The 22,859-nt window shown below is 44.9% G+C and overlaps 2 protein-coding genes across 5 annotated transcripts in view; both read left to right on the top strand.

Moving 5' to 3' along the window:
* The first annotated feature begins 469 nt into the window (after nucleotides 1–469).
* Nucleotides 470–17,747, top strand: RAB39A (RAB39A, member RAS oncogene family). Of its 3 annotated transcripts, none has more exons than XR_012763678.1 (3): nucleotides 470–786; nucleotides 8,373–10,174; nucleotides 15,940–17,747. XR_012763678.1 is itself a non-coding variant. In XM_075418349.1 (2 exons), exons 1-2 carry the CDS (start codon nucleotides 470–472, stop codon nucleotides 8,797–8,799), a joined length of 744 nt encoding a protein of 247 aa, XP_075274464.1. In that variant the 3' UTR covers nucleotides 8,800–12,026. The 3 variants fall into 3 exon arrangements, 1 of the variants encoding a protein (XP_075274464.1); XR_012763679.1 differs by lacking the exon at nucleotides 15,940–17,747 and having other exon boundaries at nucleotides 8,373–9,141; nucleotides 10,072–12,028; XM_075418349.1 differs by lacking the exon at nucleotides 15,940–17,747 and having other exon boundaries at nucleotides 8,373–12,026.
* Nucleotides 17,748–19,052: 1,305 nt separating this feature from the next.
* Nucleotides 19,053–22,859, top strand: part of CUL5 (cullin 5) — a 33,861-nt gene continuing 30,054 nt past the window's right edge. For both annotated transcript variants that reach the window (XR_012763683.1, XM_075418370.1), the window contains exon 1: nucleotides 19,053–19,403. Coding sequence is in view for 1 of the 2 variants with exons in the window: in XM_075418370.1 (XP_075274485.1) it covers nucleotides 19,380–19,403 (24 nt within the window). In the remaining variant the exon portion in view is untranslated. The remainder of the gene's footprint in view (nucleotides 19,404–22,859) is intronic.

The raw sequence follows: 22,859 nt of genomic DNA on the forward strand, positions 1-22,859 counted from the left end.
TCACTCTTTACCGGCCCGGTTCTCTCACCCGGTTTTCCGGGCCGGCCTGGTCCCCCCCGCCCGGCATCCCCCTCCTCCCGGCCCACCCACGCTCGCTGCCCGCGGGAGGAGCTGCTCCGCCGGGAGAGCCGGGCCCCGGGCAGGGCCTGCGCCCGCCGGGCCCCTCCGCAGAGCCCGCCGCGCCGCGCCGTGGGGCAGGGCCGTTGTCGCGGCGCACATGGCGGCGCGGTGGGAGGCCCCGGCGGGCAGCTCGGCCGCGCCACCGCAGAGCGGGCGGGCCCGGCGGCCCCCGGCGCGGTGCTGAAGGGACAGCGCCCGCCCCGCCCCGCTCCGCCCCGCCCGGGCAGCCCCGCGCGGCGCCGCGGGAGCGGGGCGGGGGGACCCGGCCTCCGCCCGCCGCCGGCACCGGGGCCCGGCCCGCACCCGCGGGAGCGGTTCCCCGAGCCCCGCCCGCCCGCCCGCCGCGCCGATGCCGGGCGTTGGGGCGATCGGAGCGCGGTGCAGGCGCCGGCCGCGCAGGAGCCGCGGGGAGAGCCCCGAGGCGGAGCCGGGCCAGGCCGCCATGGACGCGGCGATTTGGATCTACCAGTTCCGGCTGATCGTGCTGGGCGACTCCACCGTGGGCAAGTCCTGCCTGCTGCACCGCTTCACCGAGGGCCGCTTCCCGGGGCCACTGCACTCCGACCCCACTGTGGGGGTGGACTTCTTCTCCCGGCTGGTGGAGATCGAGCCCGGCAAGAGGGTCAAGCTGCAGCTCTGGGACACGGCGGGGCAGGAGCGCTTCAGGTAGGGGACCCCCGCCCCCCGCCCCCAGGAGCTGCCCCCCGGGCGCACCCTGCCCCGCAGCCCCGGCCCCCGCCGCCCTCCTGGCACCGCACCCTCCGCCCTCATCGTCCGACGCGTCTCCTGCCCCAAGGACTTCGCCTTGCCCCCCCCCCCCACCGAAACGTGTCGCTGCACCCCCCGGCTGCTGTGCCCCACCGCCGCCTCCCCTGCTGCCCACCAGCCCTCCGGCCCCACCGCCCGCCGGTTCCCCACCCAGGGGCTTCCTCCTTCCCCACCCTTGCCCCTCTACCCTGCCGGGGAACAGCCGCCCCTCCCCTCCAGCTCACGCAGGGGTAACAAGTGGCCAGGTCCTGTTCCTCCTGCCCTCAAGCCCTGGACTGAGGGTAGCAATCCCCTCTCCGCTTTTTTTCCCCTCCTTTGCAGCTGCTTCCCTCCGCCTTTCTTACTTTGTCATCACCTCTGAACTCATCCTCCCCTGCAGCATTTCCCTGTGGCGTAACGCTCCCTCCCGTGGGATCCGGAGAGGCCAGGCCACCTCCCTGCCCGTCCTCCCGGCATGGCAGCCCTGGCAGCACCCCCGCAGCCCTGGCAGCGCGGAAGGCGCCGGGCAGCCAGCTGCAGTCCCTCCTCAGCATTTTATCCGCCAGGCGCACCTGCTCTGCGCTGCCAGGAGCCTTCGCTAGCGCCTCTGTCATTTGTGGTGTGCCTGAACCAGCTCCAATGCTGCACCGAGTGTTAAATCCTCTCCTTTCTCCTCACTGCCACAAACAGGTAGCAAAGCTGCCCTCTCTTCCTGCCCCAAAAGAGCCCTGGTCACTCCCAGCGCGCAAACCGCTCCCATCGTTTGCTCGCTCTTGCGGCTGCGCTGTATCTGTAGCGCTTGCCGCCCTGGGCAGCTTACCTACAGATGTTAGGTTGGACTCGGGGTTCGGCAGCTGTGAGCTCGGGCGGGAGGCGAACGCGCAGCCGCCCACGGGGTCCCTGCCCCACACGCCCGTTGTTCCTGGGGGGACTGACAGGGGTCTCTGCACTGTCCAGAATCGACTCTCCGACCTTCGCTGCCTTCCGCTGCAACAGTTGTGCAGGCTCTCGCACGCAGCTGCAGAGGTGTGCAGAGGTGGGATTTCACTGTCTCACCAGGGGACACCGACCCCTTTTTTTTCAGTAAGAAGCATTACAGTGAGACAAAAAACTTCCCTGGGCTTGCGTGAGTCACAACTTCGTACGTGGCTTTGCAGGCAGGCCTCTGAAGGGTTAGCAACGAAATCAACAGTGATCACGGGAAGCTCTTAGCATTTTTCATCCTCCTCCTGCTTTCCAGCAAAGAACGTAAAACGCGTGTAAACAAGTGACTGGGAATGTATAACCCCCTTATTTTGAATTTGCTGACAAATATCTGGCATGGCCAATGCCCAGGCACTTGACCGAGAGGAATGCAAATGTTTTGCATACATTTTAAAACAAACGGTAGCCATCCTTTAACGTGGGAACGCTGCGGGAATACACAGTGATGAGTCATGCAGTCAGTTGCTTTTAAATTTGCCGTTAGTATACATCTGTGTTTTTTCTAATACGGACGATGCAAACTGAAGGAAGTAGTTTTAGACATTTGTGTCTGTTTTTCTGCTAGAAGTTTCTTGTCAGTTGGTGTACCAAATATCATAGCGTTTATTGTATAGTCTGGTTTACACTTAAGTAAATTATAAATATTTTATAATTTATTATTAACTTTTATGAAGTTACACACCACAGGTTAAAATCTTGCATGTTCTGTTCCCTGCTAACAGGGATGACTACAGATCACAAGCAAAGGTGGTCTTGGGGAAGAACTAATTATTCCAAGCAATCTGATTTTGCAGGACGCCAAGCAGTTTGCAGTTCTGATTCCCAGTTCTTCTCTGGTTCACTTGTGTTGGGACTTAAGAGGAGGTAAAACCTGGCCTTAAACTTCCCTGGGGAGTTCCCTGCTTGCAGGGCAAGCTACTGGCTGCATAATAACCCTCTTCTTTTGGTCCCAGGCATTAGGGACGTTCCCAGGGGAAAAGTCAGGTGTGACACACCTGCCATCACACTCTTGAAAGAGTGCACATACTTGCTTCAAGAAATTGTTTTGGAAAAATTCTTGTGTCTAGTTCATTGATGCTGCTGTATTTGAACTGGATTTCATGCATGGTCTTAGAAATCACGTGTAACATGCACGGCTTGCATTACCTCTCCAATAAAGTAATTCTCAGCACTTCCATGAGAAGGGCGAGCGAGCCACAAGCCCTGGTGCCGGACAGTTTGCTGCTTCTGAGCTCAGACAGGGCAGTTCCTGACTATATTTGCTTTTACGTCAGTGAGGCATCACTAAGCAGCATCTCCCATTGTGCTAGGTGCCATACGGACAGCAACAACAGAATCAGTAGCTTTAACACCTTACTGGAACAAGAACTGACAGACTCAGGTCCCCAGTGCAGACCAAGGTAAATGAGGGGTACACCCCAGGTTTATCTCTGTCTGGAGAGTAGTCGTTGTTGAGAGCAGTCTGCTGCTTTGGCTGTGCTTCACATCGTCCACTTTGCTGTGATTTTTTGTTTGCTTGTTTAATTTTCCTGTATTTAAATCAAACAATATGTTTAAATCATGAAACTTCCAAGGCTATAAAATGCTTGGTAGTGGTGGTAAGACTGAGAGTTCAAGAATGCTGGGGCAAGATATTGCGGGGGTGCCTTAATTAATATAATTATTCACAGAGATTCCTTGGCACCATGGTTAGATACCCACTTTTTAGCAGACTATGATACTAGAAACATTCTGTTTCCAACACGTGTCTTGAAAATAAAACACCATCCTTATTCCTCTTTTTGAGTAAGCAATATGTATTTTCAAAATTAATACCACAACAATGTAGTCATTAGTCATAGTATAAAAGTAAGTCTTCAAAATGATATAAAGCTTTTAGTGAAAGTTTGGTTCATCTGGTGAAGATCAGTAAGAGCATAATGAGAAAGAAACCCTGTGACTGATTTAAAGTCACCCTAAAGCCATAGACTGATGTGATTAATACATTTTCTCATTCATTTTCAGAAACAATTGTTCAGTGGCCATCATCTTACCAAGGCTTTTCTTGAGTATTAATTAGGGTCTTACATCTTGAACCTAATATTTAGATTAAGCTAAGAGAATGACTTCTGTTCCAGACCATATTTCCCCCTTCCGTAATGGTAGTTTAGGCAGAACTAATTAGCGGGACCAACACATACTCTACATGGGAAGTCGTAATTTGCAAAAGAGTTTAGGATCTGCATTTAACAAATATTCCCAATTAAAACGAAAGTCTTTGGAAAAACATTCTAATGTATCACTATTGTACATCACAACACAGAAGTTCTTGAGGAGCTGTCTCACCTCCAGCAGTGTGAAACACAGAACCATTTGGAGGAACCTGACAGCATTCAATATCAAAGTGCCATGGTTTCCTTTTAGTACTTAGTGCAATCTTACCTTTTTAGCATGGTCTAATAGGGAAAAACTGATTTTCTCCACCCTTTATATGTATTTACCTTTCATTTATTACAAGTGCCAAGCTTTATACGCAACAAGAAAAAATATTATTCATACAAGTATTCTTGCTGAAAATAAAAATTTAGGATGGTCTTGAGGATGCTAGGACAGTCCATATGCAACAACAGCACAGACAAGGAGCTTTGTAATCTCTGTTTGTTTATATGGAGTGGGAGAGAAAATAAGAATTACCTTTTCAATAAAGTTTACATCAGTTGGCACATAGAAGAAACACGAAGTGGGTTTAGGTAGAGAGATAAGACATGTGAATAAAGACAGATGCAAAGATGGATTTAAGAGTTCGGTCCCCCTTCCATTCAAAGTCACAGGCAGATTTGCCAGATTCGAAATCTGAACGACGTTCTGCTTCCCCGTTCCAGCCAGCAGCTCCTTGGAACAGCTTCCTGGAAGGAGATGGCAGGCTCCACTGCTGTCCCCCCTGTTCTAGAAGAAAGGCTGCTCTTTGGCCATTACTTTTTCACCCTAATCCCACCCTGTCCCTAACTTAGGGCTTTCCCTCTAGTAAAGGAAGTACTCCCCTCTCCCCCCTTCCCTACAGAAAATCAATCACGGTGCTGCAGGTAACACATTCCCTTCCATAATGCTAGTTTAATGACGTTAATTAGCTGAACCAAACTTTATGTGAGAAGCCATCATTTCAACAAGAATTTAGGATCTGCATGGGGATAATTTGAGAAATGGAAATTTGAACATCCTTTATGAGTAAGTTGGACTATGTGACCTGTCACCTGTTCCTCATCCCGACTTGAAAATCTTGCAGGACCCTAGGGATTTTTTTCCTTTTGTTCAAAAAGTGACAGCAATAAGGGAGTTAAAAACTTCATTTTGCTTGCAGAGTCTGATCTTGCAGCACTTCCCAAAGCGTGTATAACCACCTAAGTGGATTCCCTGCTTGTGAAAGAACACAAGAAAGGCCAGTCTGATTTTGTCTATGGTCCATACTCCTGTCCCTGACACAGTCTTTGAATTCTCCTGAATGCTTTGCTGTCCTCTGCTTTCAACTTTAGGGACTCGGATGTGAGCTCGGATGTGAGCAAACATGGAGGGCAGGGCTGTCCCCGCCGAGCGGCGTGCAGCCTGCACGCAGGCAGAGCGCAGGGCTCTCCTCCCCGGGGAGCTCATCCAGGCACCGTGGTTAGATACGCAGCTCAGTGGAGCACAACTTCAGATGTCCGTCGTAACAGTACTGCCTAAGCCTTGCTGAAGGCACTTAAAAGTCCTATAATCTGTAGCGATAATAAGAGGCAAATATTGCCCTTGCACTTCATTTTATAGAAAAAAACCAAACCAAACCAAAAGCAGAGAGACCTGCCAGACCATCGAAGTCAATGCACTTTCATTCTTTCTAGGTGTGCTACAGGGCAGAAGTGGGCAGAAGCACTTCCACTTCACACAGTTCATCTCCCAATTAACCCTAAGCTGTCTACTAAAAGTATAGGTCTAATACCTCATCTGCTCTGGTTGTTGTCATACTGAAGTCAAGTATTTGGCATCTGTAAGACGTTTCAGGCACGACTGAACAACCTACCACAGTCACGGGCCCAGACGCTTTTGCCAGTTGATGGCCTAAACTTTCTGCTTCAAAATTTTGTCTTATTTGTCAGGAATACTTTCTTTTAAAATACAAATGCAAATAATAACTCACTTTAATAGTAAAACTATTCAAATACTTGTAGACCATATTTTAACAAACATCATCCTTTTCTCAGATGTTAGACAATCACATAAAATTATATCATATACGTCATATGTATCTTTAAAACTTTTTGTTACTTTTTTCTTTTGTTACTATTTTCTAAATCCTCTCTAGTATATCAACCTTTTTTTTGGTAATGAGAAAACTAATTTGAAATTATACATACCAAAAATATAAAAAAAACAACTGCTGTCTCTCCCATATATTCACCCAGTTTTTGTGATGTACAGCCCAAAGTTACAGATGGTTTTTAATCATTTCCATTAAAGACAACACATACACATAACTAAATATAATGGCTTAGATCATCAGCTAGTGTAAATGAGCATATCTCTGTAGAAGTGAGTTACAACAGATGAGGGTACTGACTGCTGCGTACAGGCACCCAGTAACGCATGGGGGCTGTTTTGCAGTACTCCGGTTCATAGATACATGATATAACATTGTTCTACATAGAAATGCTTGGTAAATGATACACCACATTTTTACTCACCTACTTTCTTCCCTGGCTAATGCATTTCTTTGGCATAACTGTTTTCAGTATTTTTTTTAATGAAAATAGGTTGTATTAGTTTCCACTTCTCCAAATCGAATTCCATTTTTGTCACCCACTTCTGCCCCTTCTACAACCACTCAAATTATTTTAATGTACTCATTTGTGTTTGCAACTGCTCTACAGAAAAAAAAAAAAAAGAAACACATGTTTATGGCACCTTTATTTAATACTTCACAAAATATGACATCCCTCATTTATGGCCTTAGATAATTTTGCAAAACCATGTGTTATTGTTCATATCCAGGCTATTTGAACTAATCTGAGGGTAAGATCCTGTTGTCTTCACATTCAAACTGTTCAGAGAGACACTCCATGGACTTTATTGCTGGGAATGTAGAAAATATATTTCTGAACATTAGGACAAGCAATCTGTCCCTGTTATCTAAATAAAACCATTTCAAATGCCGTTTGCTGGGGCTAAATTAATTTAGATATGCCAAGAAACCTAAGCCTTATCTAGCTGTGCACTTACCTATCTGTCATAGGACCGCTGCTGCTAATTATACCTCTGTGTTCAAACTGTTATAATGCTATGTGAAAGGCAGTGAACTGAAAATCAGAGGGAGCTACTGTTATGGGAAGATATCTCACTTTGTACAGTTTATCCTGATTCCAAAAGTCTTGAGACTCCATCCTCTTCATAATCATAAGATAAAATGAAATTCATTCTTGGCTAAATTATAATTTCAAATAATGACTGTTAATAGAGACTGCGCATCTCATTTCAGTTGAAGAATACTTACATGTACACTAGCTATATATTCATGCTAGTAATGAGTGCTTGCGTCCACTCCTTGGTAGGCTGTCACTTCCTCTAAAATGTCTCTTCTCACCTTCTCCATCCTCCCCTATTGCTCATGATTAGGCACTTAAGATTTTTCAGTCCTTGTATCTCTCTCTCTCTACATTCTAACAAACGTTTTCTTCTTCTTCTAGAGCATATTAAAAATCTTCTCAATCAGAGGAAGGGTCTCCTTCTTCCAAAATTCCTTCCAGTGAACGCTCTGGAACGTAGAGGGCTCAAAAGTAGAAAACATCTGTTGCCAGTCCTGGAAGTCTCATGCCAAAAAAGAGTAAATGCAATTATAAAGAGCTTTTGAACTTCAGTGTGAGAGAGATGCTGGAGGTAGAAATGTTCCTCGCCAATTCTGTAACAAGTGTGTGTGTGCCCAGCTCAGTTACTTTTGGACAGTTTTGTTTAGGGAGTTTCCTTTCTTAGTCTGTTACCTGTTGACTTCTGCAAGCGCAAAGAATTATGATCATCTGTACAAACTTTTCTATTGAAGAATTTTTCTGCAAGGAATACCAAAACTTATGCTTGTACATTGGCAAGCTTTGGCTCCAGGTTTCTTGACATCTGCCTACATATTTCAGTTTGAAATAATTCATTAGAACAAAGCAGAGTGCATGTTTGTATGAAACTGAAGGACTCAGACTTCAACACCAACAAGTATTTGACAAATAAGTATATATTTTTTATTCTATGAACATGTGCCACAGTTTTCTAATAAAGAGCGCTTTGCAGAATAATTCAGCATTCAAAATGGCTGCAAGAATGTTTAGAAAGTGACTTTTGAATAAGAAAAAAATGAAACAGGAACATTTTTGTGTGTGGAGGGTAAATTAATAAATTCCAATTAGTTTTAAAAAAAGCAAAGTCACTTCATAAAACTTACAGTAGATAAAAACACATCACCACATGGACAAGTAATCTATTTACAAATAAAGTGAAAATGGATTTTAATTTTCCTTTTTTTTCCTTCACAGATCAATAACACGCTCTTATTATCGCAATTCTGTGGGTGGCTTGCTAGTGTTTGACATCACCAATCGACGATCTTTTGAACATGTGAAAGACTGGCTAGAAGAAGCAAAAATGCACGTGCAGCCCTTTCAGATCGTGTTTCTGTTAGTAGGACATAAATGTGACCTCATGTCACAGCGTGAGGTTACGAGAGAAGAAGCTGAAAAACTGTCATCTGACTGTGGTATGAAATATATAGAAACTTCAGCAAAAGATGCCACGAATGTTGAAGAGTCCTTTACAATTCTTACACGAGACATCTATGAACTTGTAAAAAAAGGAGAAATCTCAATACAAGATGGATGGGAAGGTGTCAAGAGTGGCTTTGTTCCAAATGTTGTACATTCATCAGAAGAAGCTGTAAAGCCCAGAAGGCAGTGCATCTGCTAATCTGTAGCATGCCAAAGAGCACATGGGGTGTTCAGAAGATGATGCCAACCTAAATAACAGAATAATAATTCTGAAACAATATTAGATCATGACATAGCTGAATCATAGAACAGTGATTTGGTTTTGTATCCTTCTGTCTAGGTCATAACTTCTTAAAACTTTGAGTGCTTTTTTCTTTTCAGAGTACAATAACTTTGTGTGGTCTTCAGGAAAAGAAATTATATATTGCTAAAGGAAAAACTAATCCTACAGCAAGACACTGAGAAAGCGCAATAATCGTCGTGACATCCTCCTCTCTTGGGCTTTGCATTTTGAATACTGCTTAAAATCAAGGCTTGCTAGGTGAGGATCAGATGAGCTCATTACTTTTGTTCATACCGCCTTAGTTTTGGACAAGAATATATTATACCTTATACTTTTCTAATGTGATTCTTTTTACTCAAGTGCAGGGTTGCTAATGACCATTAAAGTTTAGAATGCTGTAGAATTTCGTAATAAATATAACTCTAAAGAAAGCAAGCTGAAAGATTGCTCCAATACCAAACACTTTTGATATGACTATGAATACAAGCCTTACTAAAGAAAGTTTTGGAAAAGATGATTTATTTGTATACAAAAATGAGGAATAGAAACAATGAAATGTATTATTAAATATTTTCTGAATTGCCAATGAAACTAAATGTAATATCACTTATGATCCAGCTGTTATTTGACTTGTATACAAAACAGATTTCCCAGCCACTGGAGTTACATTTCGGTGGCTGGATCCTCAGCTGGGTAATTATCATAGCCACACTGATGCCTAGGGAATTATGTTGATTTATACAAACAAATTCTAGCTTTAAAAAATAAATCTACTTCTAACTAGAAGTAAAAAGAAATTTAACAGTGCTGAAACCCAAGGGCACCCAGGCCTTAAATTTGAATAGAGCAAGGATTGTTTTATTCTCAGCCAGCAAATGTTAAACTGTTGTCTAAAAAATGAAGGTTTTAAAACCAAAACTGTTATGAATAGAGTTTTTGGAGAGGAGAGAATTTCTAAAATAATGCTTGGCTACAGAGTGTGAAGTTGGAGAACCCCTGTTCTAAGAAAGCAACACCTAATAGCTTTTAATAATAATAATAGGAGAAATCTGTGATCATGTAGCATTTTACTGAGCTTGAGGTCATGTTCCTACTCCTCTGAATATAACACACACTAGCTTTATGCAAACTATGCCCTATATGTCTAGCACTTAAATACCAAATACGTCTATTTCTATTTTATTGTAGTAGTATAACAAGATGAGTTGATCTCCAGAGTTGATAAGCATCTACAGTATATCCGGGCATACTCATAACGACCGAACATCAAGCCAGTTATCTTCATATAAAGGTGTGTTATCGTGTTACAATTCTCAATTTTCAAGACCAGGAAACAAATCTATCTAACCTAACTTTCTTCTTCAACAAACGTATAACTGGTTTTCCCTCAGGTTAATTTTAGGTCCTTTTACAATCCTTTTGTAAATATGCCGTAGTATAGAGACAGGTTGTTTGGTTCCACTTATTTTATTCATTCAGGGCCACTAAAATTATTGACTTCAAAGGAAACTGAAAGGTTAATTTTTTCAATAGCCTGAGTCTCACTTGCATTGAGGCACAGTGACACTGTCATAGAAGGTTACAGAGGCCTTACTATAAACAGGAATCCGCCTTAATTCATTAGCAATTAAAAGTTAGTTACTTCGAGTCTCAGCATGCCACAAAGTAATTGCTGTGAGCATGATTCTCTATTAAACTACATACATTAGTCGTTTACACCAAATCAATTTTGATTTGAGGGCATTTTACGTCCTTTTTACAAAGTAAACGTGACTACAGATGCCAAAAGGTAGTGCAGCATCAGGCTGTGTGCATTTGAACCTGGTTCCCCTATGATACTAGGGCCGTGCTGTGTATCTCGGAAGATCTTCTCTTAGTTGTTTAAGAGGACAGAATGGGCCAACGAATAAATCGGTGGCTGGGGAGTCAACAGAGTCAAAGTCTGCCACTGGTTCACTCTGTGTTTCTGAGCAAGGCATTTATGTTTTCTGTGCCTCACCTTCTGTATATCAAATATAGAAATGATCGTTCTTCCTCAAATTCACAAAGACAGCTGAGACCTAATCTGACTGTATGATCTTCAGTCTGGACTCTTTTCTCTGTGTGCTACCTGTTGTTGAGTGTTCAGCACCATGGGATGTGGATACTGGTTTCTTCTGCCATACCAAAAAAAAAAAAAAATTAAAAATATTAAAACAGCTTTATAAGTACCAGGTATTGCTATTACTATGAATCTACATTTCATTACACATTTCATTACTTTCAGGTTAAAATCTTTTATCTTAAACTTTTCTTTCTGAACACTCTGAAGCCAATGAGCTTTTCATTCTGTAAGGAAAAAATTGGGTGTGTTGGGGGGAAAGGGACTGGGAGAAGAGAGGAGTGGAGGGGAGGAATGCACAGAGACATAATCACCAGAACAGAGCCATAAGGATCTCTGCTGTCAGTGTTTTGTACCTGTAGTGTCACATTTATTACACTGGGAACAGAGCTTTTAACCAGATTCAACTGTGTAAGAAACTGATATTGTCAACGCAACTAGAAGAGAAGTTCACTGCATTTTAAAGTACTGTGCACATAGTTGTCTTATTTGTAATTCCTAAAAATGTAGATTAATGTGTACATTCAAACACTGTCTACCTTGATGATATATTAAACCACTGCTGTACCTTTTCACTACACAACTTACAGTTAAGAGAAATATCTGATAAATAGATGATTTGCTGAAATACGTAATTTTGTTTTCAGATGCAGTACAGTATATAAGTAACAGCTTGATAGGCTGTAGAGCCAATCATAGTTCAGTGCATGTATGTTCTTTTTTCCCCCAAGGAAGGGCAAATATTGATACCCAAACGAAATTTCCAAAAATTAGAGAAATCGCATTTGGCAGCCAAATTAATAAGTAGAAATTATTTATTAAGAAAACACCACAACTTTGCAAATTAAAGTCTGGTAAATCCCAGTTTGGAAACAGAAAAACCTGTTGAAATACTAAATAGTTTGTATTTGGATTCATAGGCCTGGGAAATGAATGGATATAAATTATTGTTTGGACTCCTAAAATGTTTAAACTTTCATTGCTTTTATTTTAAATTTGATAAAGAAGAATAAATATCTTCCTCATTTAAATATTGTACACATTAATTCTTCAGATATTTTGGCTTGCTTATAGTTGCATCTGTCCCATGTAAGAAGCAGAACCTAGCTGCACACCCTAGGAATCAACAAAGGCAAAAATGTTGAGGTAGCATATGCTCATACTATTCATTTACACCTTTGGTATGGAATAGACTTACCAATCTAACTTCAAGCTGGTGACCGTCCTGTGGTTACAGAAGATGACACAGGCTTGACCGAGCACCCAACACTGCAGTTGCTCTGTGCTGAGATCCCTTCTGCCACAGCCAAACTGTTCCTGGCACCCGAGCTGCCTAACTTAAAGCAAAGACGGGTGGATGCACCATGCTCGCAGCCATCTCGGTGTCAGTGTTTCAGCTCCCTTATAGAATACATGCTTCACTGCCCCCTTTTTACAATATTAACATGCAGGGAGAGTACTTTTCCCGCAGCTGTAGACCACAGCACGTGGCATCAGCTCCTCCAAGTCGCCACCTCTGGCTTTTGCCCAGAGCTGGCACAGCAATCTCAGCAGCCTTTACTCAGCCTTGGAGAGACAGGAGGAGGGCTGAGGGTTTATTCTCTACACAGGCATGAAACCATACCACAAGCGTGCCAGACTGTTTCAGAAATCATTAAATATCAAAACACAGTTGTCAGGAGCAAACATTCACATTGCTCATTTCTCAGAGTCCAAAGACAATCTTTTAAATAAGTGAATGAAATTAAAAGAGGCATCTAAAAAATACAAATCTCTCTAAAAAGCCTAATGGATAGGACTGCACAACAAACTAGATTCTAAAAAAAAAAAGTCCAAGCATTTGTGTAATGAACCTTTGCTCCAGTACTTAACCGTATGCAGTAGCACCTACGATGCCTAGGTTTCTTAAGGATAATGATGTTATCACTGAATGTGTTTAAAACTAGAAAAATTCAACCCAAAATTCATCTGCCTGATCCTCAAAGAAAAAAAATGACTGTACCTCATGAATGCATGCATACTTACTTCCCAGCTCATTTCTAGTGGTAATTCGTCTGGGTTTAGTGCTACGTTGCGTGAGGCTCTCCTCTGAAAACCGACTACCTACACAGGCTGTCATACTTAGCAATATTTCCTTCCTGCAACGCAGACACAGCTGTGGAAAAGCTGGATTTTACTTTGAGCACGGCAGAACTGTTTATCATGTTTCAATGAATGTGCAAATCTGATGAGAGTAATGTGATTGAAGACGTGCCAGTTGAGCACAATATAAAGACAATGAAGTTGTACAGGTTCCTGAAGACAATTTGCCTTGCATAATACTTAATTAGTGGGAGTGTAGCGTACATGTGAAGAAGACTAAGTTGGTTCTCAGAACCCAAAAATATTTTGCCAAGCAGCCCTTTTGACGTGGAAGAGCCGGCTCTGTAGGCGCAGGACTCCACAGAGCAATCGCTTTTTCTTCATGGAGCTGTTGCTCCAGCAAGCAACCAGTGGAACAGCAAACACGCCTAAATATGTCCAAGAAAAGAACTTGATAGCACAAACCCCTAACAATGCAACACACACACTGTGGGCTTTTTACCCCTGAGGAGACAGGGAACAGTTGTTGGGCAGCAAACACCACCACAGCACTTGGATGGCATCTCCTCCCGCGACTGCCCGTTGCCCACAGAGGCCAGGCAGGAACCGGGAGCAGCAGGCTCTTTATGCAGGGATAGGTAAATCTTCATTTAAACTCAAACTGAGGAATCCAAATCCCAATCCCGAGCTGCTAGAATGGATCACCGTCTTTGAAAGTATTTCATTCACTCACTTCTCAGAGAAAGTCACGTTGCAGGCTAGGCCTGAGCTACTCAGGGATGGACACTCAGCGTGTAATCTGCTGAGAGACGGCTACTCCATGGGAGCAGTTCTGTAAGCCAGCTGACACCAACCTTCAGCAGCCTCCCAGGCTACGAGGGCAGCTCAGGTGAACAATAACCCTGATTACCTTCACAGGCTGCTAAAGGCCCACCATGCAGCTAAAGAGCTTCTACAGAAACAGAAGAGCAGAAGTAACAAAAAGAAATTCTATGCATTGTAAATGAAACCAATGCTTAGGTAAACAAGATGAAGTTTCAGCTATAGTTCAATGACTGTGATTCCTCATTGCTGTGTCTTCAACAGTGCTTGCATGCAAACTGGTTTTTCCTGCTCTATGAAAATTGTGGAGGGGCAGACTGAGCCCCCCCTCCCCCCCCCCCCCCCCCCCCCCCGGTAGCAATAAACTCAGTCACCAGGGAAACAAACGCACAAGATAAGGATGGAAGGGAAGACACAGATCATTTCTTCCATCCCTGCCCAGCCCCCGGGGAGCGGTGAGACTAACCTCTGCCAGAGCCCTGAAGACCCTTCAGAAATTTCCACTGCTGTTACGGGACTTGCAGGATGAAGGAAAGCGCCAAGGACCTGGAGTCGGCACGGAGACACAGGGTATTGACTCCCAGCTCCTGCGGCTCCCTACGGATCAGTTAATTCTGTGGGACAGCCTCTCGGGAGGAACGGTTGGGTACAACGCTATGCTGGCACTACCTCTACATTGCAGGCTTCTTTCCCTTTCACCTCCTCCCCTGCATGGTTTCTGTGCAGAAAGGGGCTTCCAGAAGCTGTATTTGGCACTAAGGTCTGACAGTGAGCAGGGCAATAGTTTAAAATGTTAGTGGCAGTTGCTAAGTACTAAGGTACTAACACTGAGGGGAGGAATATTTCAGTCATAATCTTAGTAATAAAAACCTTGCAGGGCTGGCACTGTTCTGCAGTGCTTTTGAGAACTGTCCATTTTGGTTAAGTTTTCAATGCCAAGCAAATAGTTTAGCTATTTAGTCATAATTTATATTAATTTGCTATTTTAAAATAATTACTGCTTATTATTCAGGGCAATAAACCTCCTCTGTGCAGATCATTTTTCTCATTTCCCTGACATATAGCTGGTGTTATATGCATTAAAAGAGCAAACTGTGCCAGGACATAAGTTTAGAAGAAGTAAGTCTCAATTCCGGTCAGTCAGACCTTTGAAGTTCACAGTAACACTGTTCATTTTACTGGGATTTTTCCCTGCCCAGTTCTCCATGGAAGACAGAGTCTGATTCTCAGAGAAGCTTTTGAAACAAAAGAGAGATAAAGCTCACCGAGCACTGAAAAAGAGCTGCATATGTGAACAAGTGTCAGATAAGAAGCACATGAAACTGTAATTTTTCGTGCTGTATCCTCTTTCACTCTACCATGCTTCACAGACCAACCACAGCTCCCGCAGTACTCAGAGTGAATGGAACTGTAAATTTCTAGCTGTCCGAAAAAGGCTAGGACAGGGAAAATTAGATCAGATGTAAATCCCCACAGCAATTCTCTGCAACTCTGTGCCTGGGCATGGAACAATGGCCACTTTTGCCTGACGCATGCCATGTGCTCCCCCATGTCCCGGGAGGAATTCGGCCTCCGCAAAAACCCTGCCTGCAAACTGTTGCTCTGCACCACCCCATGTCACCCTCGGTGTAACTCAGGGCAAAAGTGCAAAGTTTTCCTTCAAAGGAAACTGTGAGAGAATAGCACTGCTGTCTAAAAATACACCAGAGAAGAAGAAACATCAGGGAGAGAGAAGTCATTTACACTAAAGGACAATGCTGGCGTAAGAACAAACAGGTCATCCTGAGATGCACAGGATAGGCGGTTCTGGTGATGCTAAGATACCAAAATCTTAAACAACTTTAAGTGGAAGCAACAGTAATCTTCACTCCCACATAGAGGCAATTTCTCCAGAATGCTACTGTTATGAACCAAAAGGGTGATGCGAAGCCCAGACGGTAAACACGAGGAGCAGAAGTGTTTGCTGTCTTGTTGAAATAGAAACAAACATAGAGGAAGTTGTTTCATGTGAAAAGTTTGGTCACTGATGGTGCGTCTTTTTTCATCTACAGGCAGATGTCCGTGTGTCCTTGCCCTTTTAAAAGGATTGTCTTCAAAGCTCTCATGGCACGTTTTTTGCATAGGGCCACCGTGACCATCCATGCCAGTGACAGGCAAGGCTTTCCCACTCGAAAGAAAAAATATTCCTACTGAATATATCTAGTTTGAATGGAGAGGAGTCTAAAACTGACCAATCAACCATCAAATGCTTTTATTCCATCATGGACTAAGCAAAGATTAGAAGAAACTACAGACATCTTATTTGTACCATGTGTTTCAGGGCATTAGAAGAGAACATCGCAGGGCATACTTCTCTCTGATGCAACTCATTCAAAGCCAACAGATCTGTGCCTGGAATCAATTCACTCTGAGACATCTAGGACATTATGCATGGTATTAATTTCACTGATCATCTGAATCTTAATGAGCTGTTGCTTGCAAATCCATTTGAACTCACGGACAGCTCTGGGATTAAGTGTCGTTCACTGTCTCTTACAATCCATCCAAAGGATATCAAACTGTAGGCCAATGTAGTACCATGTACTAATCAATAACTAATATCTTCATTACCATCAGAATTTAGTAGTAATCCATTTGCAATAGAATTACGGCAAATAAAACAAGATTATGTAACACCGTGTACTTTCAAAGCGCCATGCAGTGGCACTAAAATAACGCAAAACCCTAAGGCTCATAGATGTCATTACTTCCCAGAAAATTAATGCACAGCTTTAGAAAAAAATTGCAGTCATTATGTAAGCCATGCAAACTGAGATGCACGTTATTTTTAATATCAGTAAAAGGCACCGCTGTTTCCTTGTCTCACTGCTTCTTGGGTGTTGAAGTTCTCTGTACTCCTTGGCTAGCACTACTCGTAACTACAGCACAAGAACACATCTGGGCAGGATGCAAGAACTCTTGCACTCAGTACTGTCATTGCTTCCTTCTCACCCTTCCAGGCCAACCCCATAAGTGTTGCAGCAATGGCTACTGGGTACCTACGGATACTTAGAACAGCCAAGACCATGGAAGGTGCTCAGATACTGCTGCATCCTGTGTGCTCTTACATTTTTGTGGCAACGTTTGGTAGGTTTGCACAAAAAGTGCAAATATAGAGAAAGCCATCATTTCAAATCATAGCATTTTAAAACACAGACCAACCTCATTTAACTTAAGGGCTGGCCAAGCAAGATTTGTAATTACAACATTCTCATGATTTCCATTGTGGATTTGTACTCTAAGCTTTGCCTGAAAGGGAACTGAGATGAAGTTTTCTATAGTTAGTTTATTTTCTGGCTGAATAATGTCTAAATTATTTCTCAAAAGCAGTTTAAAAACGTCACTGAATTGTGTCATTAATAGCAAGCATATATTAAAAAAAGCTAATAGATGCAACAGAAATTGAAAAGAACAAAAAATCTCAAATAATTGGAAATAGTCACATTTTAAAAGGGTTTGGAGAAATGAGGATAAATCAATTCATGGAATAACGGCTCCCAGAAATGGTTGCCTGCACGTCACAGTCTTTAGAATATTTGCCTGCATCTCAGCTTCTCAGGTACTTACATACCTGTGACGTAACATGTGGACGGTGGAGCGGAGCGGCTGATGCACAAACACCCAGCGCACAGATTTTACTGACCCTGCCGGAGGCCTCGTCACCTCAGCCCTGCTGCAGAATGTACATGCAATGGACAGTACGTAACACGGTTGGATCTACATTGCATTGTTATATACTATACGCAAACTGTATTCATTATATGTGCAATGAATACTGTGTACTTAAATATTTATAGTACAGAATACACAATATATAATAACAGCAAAGAAAAAAAATAAAGGCTGACTGAAGCATCCAGAAGCTGGAAACTTTGTCAAAATAGGAAATCATTCAGTACCTCCTTTGTACTTCTCAATTAAGAGAAGGCCTTAATACGGCTATCTTAATTCATGAAGTTAATAAGGCTGCAGCCTGTATTTAGTCAGCATGATCAAAACTTCCGTAGTGTACAGATTTGTTGAATATTTTATTTCAGCTTTTCTGACACTTCAGGGTCCCAGCGCTCTGTAACGTGACCGCGCCGTCACACCGCATCCCCCATCCCGGGAAAGACGACGGGGGCGCGGGGCCGTCTGCAGCGGGCCCAGCTGGGCAGGTGGCATCAGCCAGCATGGAATCGTAGGTTGGAAAAGACCTCCAAGATCATCGAGTCCAACCATCCACCCAACACCACCATGCCTGCTAAACCATATCCTGAAGTGCCACATCTACACTTTTTTTAAATACTTCTAGGGATGGTGACTCCACCACCTCCCTGGGCAGCCTGTTCCAATGTCTGACCACTCTCTCTGTAAAGAAATTTTTCTTAATATCCAATCTAAACCTCCCCTGGTGCAACTTGAGGCCGTTGCCTCTCATCCTATTGCTAGTTACCTGGGAGAAGAGATCAACACCTGCCTCACTACAACCTCCTCTCAGGTAGTTGTAGAGAGCAATAAGGTCCCCCCTCAGCCTCCTCCAGACTAAACAGCCCCAGCTCCCTCAGCCGCCCCTCGTAAGAAGATATTCAAGCAGTCTGTGTCGGGCGTCCCAGCCCGTGAAGAAAGCTTCCAGAGACCTTTTAGCCTTCAGATCAAGGCTGGGCGGTTTAACAGAGAAGTAAAATTCTGGTTTCTATAAATAAAACCTGAAAGTTCCCAAATCCCTCCGAAAACCTAAACGCAAACGTTTCTTACTACGGAGAAGTGAAAATTACCGACCACGCTGCTCAGCCACGTTGAGTTTGCTCCTCGGGTTACGTGGCTGATCCCCGCGGGGGTCTGCCCAGGAGCCGGACCGGGGGCTCAGCGGGCGGCGGGAGCAGGTCCGGGCGGTGGGCGGCCCTGGGGCGGGGATGGCCGCGACCCTGGGGCGAGGGGCGGCCCTGAGGCGGGGAGTGGGGCGGCGGCCCTGAGGCGGGGGGCGGCCCTGAGGCGGCTCTGGGGCGGGGACGGCCGCGGCCCTGGGGCGGGGCGGCAGGGTTCCCCCGCGCGGCGCGGCGGCGGCGGGCCGCCAGGGGGCGCTGCAGGCGGAGGCGGCAGCCTCAGCGGCCGCTCTTGGCGGCGGGGCCGGCGCCTCAGCGCCGCATCATGTGGGCCGGCCCCTTCCATGGAGCCGGGGCTGCCGCTGCCGAGCGCCGCCTGGGCGGACGCCACCATGAGGCTCTGAGGGGCGGCTGCGTGCGGAGGACCCAGCCGGTCGCGCTGCGGAGCGCCCCGAGCTTCGAGCCGGCCTCGCCCCCGGACAGGGGAGCCCAGCGCTGCGGCCGCTGCTCCTGCCGCCGCCGCGAGGCCGGGCGGGCGGGCGGGCGGCCCGGGGCCATGTAAAGGGGCAGCGGCCCGGGGGAGCCGAGCCGAGCTCGGGGAGAGGAGCCGTCGCCGCCGGTCGGGGAGGCCCCGCGGGGGGTGGATCATGGCGACGTCTAATCTCTTAAAGGTGAGAGCGGGGCCTGGCCGGGCCCCTGCGTGAGGAGAGCGGCGGCGGGGGCCGGGCGGCCGGGGCTGCCTCGCCGCCGGCTGGGCCCTGCGGGTGGCCGGGGCGGTCGGGCCGGGCTGGGCCGGGCGGGGCGGGCAGCGGGGGCCAGGCCGCGGGCGCCGCTGCCCGAAGTTGCCGTTCCGGGGGCGGGGGGGGTGTCGGCGGCCGTCCCTCAGGTGAGCGGCCTTGGCCTGGGGCCGGGCCCGGCCGGCGGCCTCTGGGCTGGCAGCACCCCGCCGCCCGCAGGCTCTCCCTGCCCGACCGCGCGTCGTCGGGAAGCAGCGTTGCGTCGCGCTGCTCGACAGGGCACGGTGTCGTCCCTTTGTCTGGGTAAGAAGACCTGAGTGGACGGAAAATGAGTTTCAAGTTCAACAAAGAGTTGGAAAACGTTGTCGCGGTGGGCAGGTGTCGTCGTTTGGGTTGCCGCCGTATTCCGGCTTTTTTTGTTCACTACAGCTTTTCTGCAGAGAAGAACCCCCGGAGGCCTTTCGCTTACGTTAGGCAGCCTTGCTGTTGTAGTCGGATGTTTTCAAGCGCTTTCCTGGCGTTCGATGACAGATGTCAGTCACCCCGAGCTGCCACAGATTGGAACAGAAGTTTTCGGTGTGACAGTCCCGTGTTCGAGCTCAGCGCTGCCTGTCCTGGTATTGGCAGCGTGTGTGTGGAGAAGACCGTATGCGGCCTTTGAGGCCATGCCAGCACATGGAAGACGGGCCTACTTCAAACAACTGTAACTCGTGCCTCCATCAGTGTAGTTAGGGTGAAAGGCCTTGGGAAGGCTGTCTGCTCAACTTTGTCAGTTAGCAGTTGAAAATATGTATAAATACGGAAGTGTGCGTCTGTTCAGCACTATGTATGATAGTTAGCTGTGGTTCTGAAGAAGTGCTGCTTACATTTCAGCAATCTGACCTATTTTGGGTGTATAGGTTTGGCCTGAAACTGCTGGTTGTGTTACTGTGAGACACTCAGTGTGGAGAAATAATTGATAGCTTTGTTTTATCCTTATATCCAAAAGAAGGTTTTAGTCTGAAAAAGATAAATCAATTAAAAAAAAAAATCTTTCTTGAAATGAAAATGTAGTTGAAATGAATTTTAATTCATTTCTCTATGTTTTTTTCTAAGTGGATAGTTAGATTTTTAACCAGAGAAGACTTAAATAAAAATCTAAAATTGAAGAATCCAAGAACACTGGTGAAAAAAATAATGTCCTATAAGAAGAAATGTGCTTTTTTGTGGAAGAGCGTGGTTTTAGATTGGGGCTCAGACAGTTTATCTACTCGTTAGTGTTCTAGTCCATCTCTTTGCTGTATGTTAAGGATCTCTTGAAAGACCAGTGCGTGCTTTGACAAGATGTAGTTGTATAGCCCGTAGTAGACAGAACAAACGTAGACCTATGAGATTTGTCAGCATTCCACTTTGGCTGTTTTTGAAGGAGTAATAGGTGTACAATAAATGAAAATAAAGGGCTTGATTCTGCGAGATGACTCTTGCTGAACTGAAGCCTTTGTGTTGGCTAGTCATGTTTTTGCAACTGGCCTTTGAATCATTAATATTTTATATTGACAACGAGATACATATGCACAGTGTTTCAGGAAAAATGCTATGAAGATAGCTGTTCTAAAATAGGCCTTTCTGGTGGCTTGGAGTGTTTTTAAGCTATAACTTACTAATCGGTGAGTTTTCTAAAGACAATAAAGTAGGAGTCCTGCATTACAAAAGGTAAGATTATACAGTGATTTGACTTTGTTTATAATGACACAATAAGCCAATGGAAGAATTGGCACTAGATAAAGGCTTTTGTGCCCCAGCTCTGCTCATCAGAGTGTTCACAGAGAAGCAAACTGTTGATTCCAGGTTAGTGTTGATTGGCAGTGCCTTGTGCCGGTAGAGGCTGTGAAACGTACTTCTGCTTTAGGGGGGAAAAAAAGCAACGTCTCAGCACCGTAAATATCCCTGGGTGAGAAAGGAGAGGTGTTAAAACCTGTAAGGTTTTTCCATATCCTTTCCAGACAAGCCTGCAATAATCAAATCTGAATTGGGTTTAGACAGGTCTTTTTTTTGCTAGGATGAACAGGAACTAAGAGCTTTCTCTGGTTTTCCCCCCATCCTCGTTTGACTTTCTACATAGTTGAGAAAGTGAAGTGAAATACTCTTTTCTTATTCTAGTAACGGATATTAGCTGAATGCAAATCTGACTGGCTGTTGTAATTGTAAAGGGCATCGTTTAAACTCCACTAGCGCACAGTTTTCCTAATTGTAAATTATTGTTTTAGTGAGAAGCATGTTCTCAGCCTTCTTTAATGCAAAATGAGAATGACCAATCATATGTTGAATCCTGGTGAGATCCAACAAATTGTAACATGGTGAAAATACTGAAGCACTTAGTAAGACCTGGCCATTACATGGTAAGCTCGTGCGTACCCTGCCTGTAGCAGAACTGCTCTTCCACGTTGAGGCCGTGGCTTTGCTGCAGGTGACTGAGCCATTTCTAGGTGAGTCCCCTGGAGTTTCTTCTCTCAATGTACCAGCGACTCTGGCACTTTCAAAGTGGGATGCTTTGTTTCAGGGGGTGTGTTGGACTTGTAACCTGTTCCGTTTGGAGTGACAAGATGTTCTAGACCAATTCACTCACGTGACATGAAGATACATGAGGTTTTCTGCAGTTTCTGAACAGAAAGCACCTCAGCTTATTGCAGCACAAAGAAAACCTGTAGATGTATCATGCTAGCAGATCTTGACACTTCTGTAGAGCTTTACTGGAGCTGCCAGCAAATGTGAGAGTCTGTCCTTGCAAGATTAAATGCAGCTTGAGCCTGGTGTTAGGATGGAAGAAGCAAAGGAGGCAGTAGATTTTCCATAGACTTAAGTGAAATGAGAATCATTGTTTACCTGTGCGTTGGTTTCAGCTTTTTTTTTTTTGACCTCACGCCTCTGTCACTGACAACTGGAAACACATCTGAAGTTTGTGAATTTTTCAACTTACAAAGTACATATTTCTAGACCTACATTTTAAGTTTGTCTGTTTCTTCCTGTCTGTTTCCAATTAGGATATCTTTAAGAAGCTAGAGAATGTTGCACACTAGTTAGTTACATGGCAAAGCTTTACCTGTGGCTACTTTTCTGCTTTGTATAGTAACTTCGCTACAATCATTACGCTGATTTTTAGAGCTGCTTATAGCAGAAATTAATCAGACAGTGTGTCTTCATGCTTATTTCAGTCTAGGATGTCATATTTTGTACTTCATCCCTCTGTGAACTAGCCTGAATATAAATATAGTGTCTGAAAATGGTGACATAGTAAAGGTGGAGATGTTACGTATGTGTAGATGAGATGTACAATAAGATGCAGAGGTTGTTGCTTTTTACTGTACTGTTTGGAGCATCTGTCAGAGATCAAGGCTGAATTTGTATGTGGCC

The sequence above is a fragment of the Opisthocomus hoazin genome, chromosome 1 (genome assembly GCF_030867145.1).
Source record: "Opisthocomus hoazin isolate bOpiHoa1 chromosome 1, bOpiHoa1.hap1, whole genome shotgun sequence".
In the NCBI taxonomy this organism is placed as follows: Eukaryota; Metazoa; Chordata; class Aves; order Opisthocomiformes; family Opisthocomidae; genus Opisthocomus; species Opisthocomus hoazin.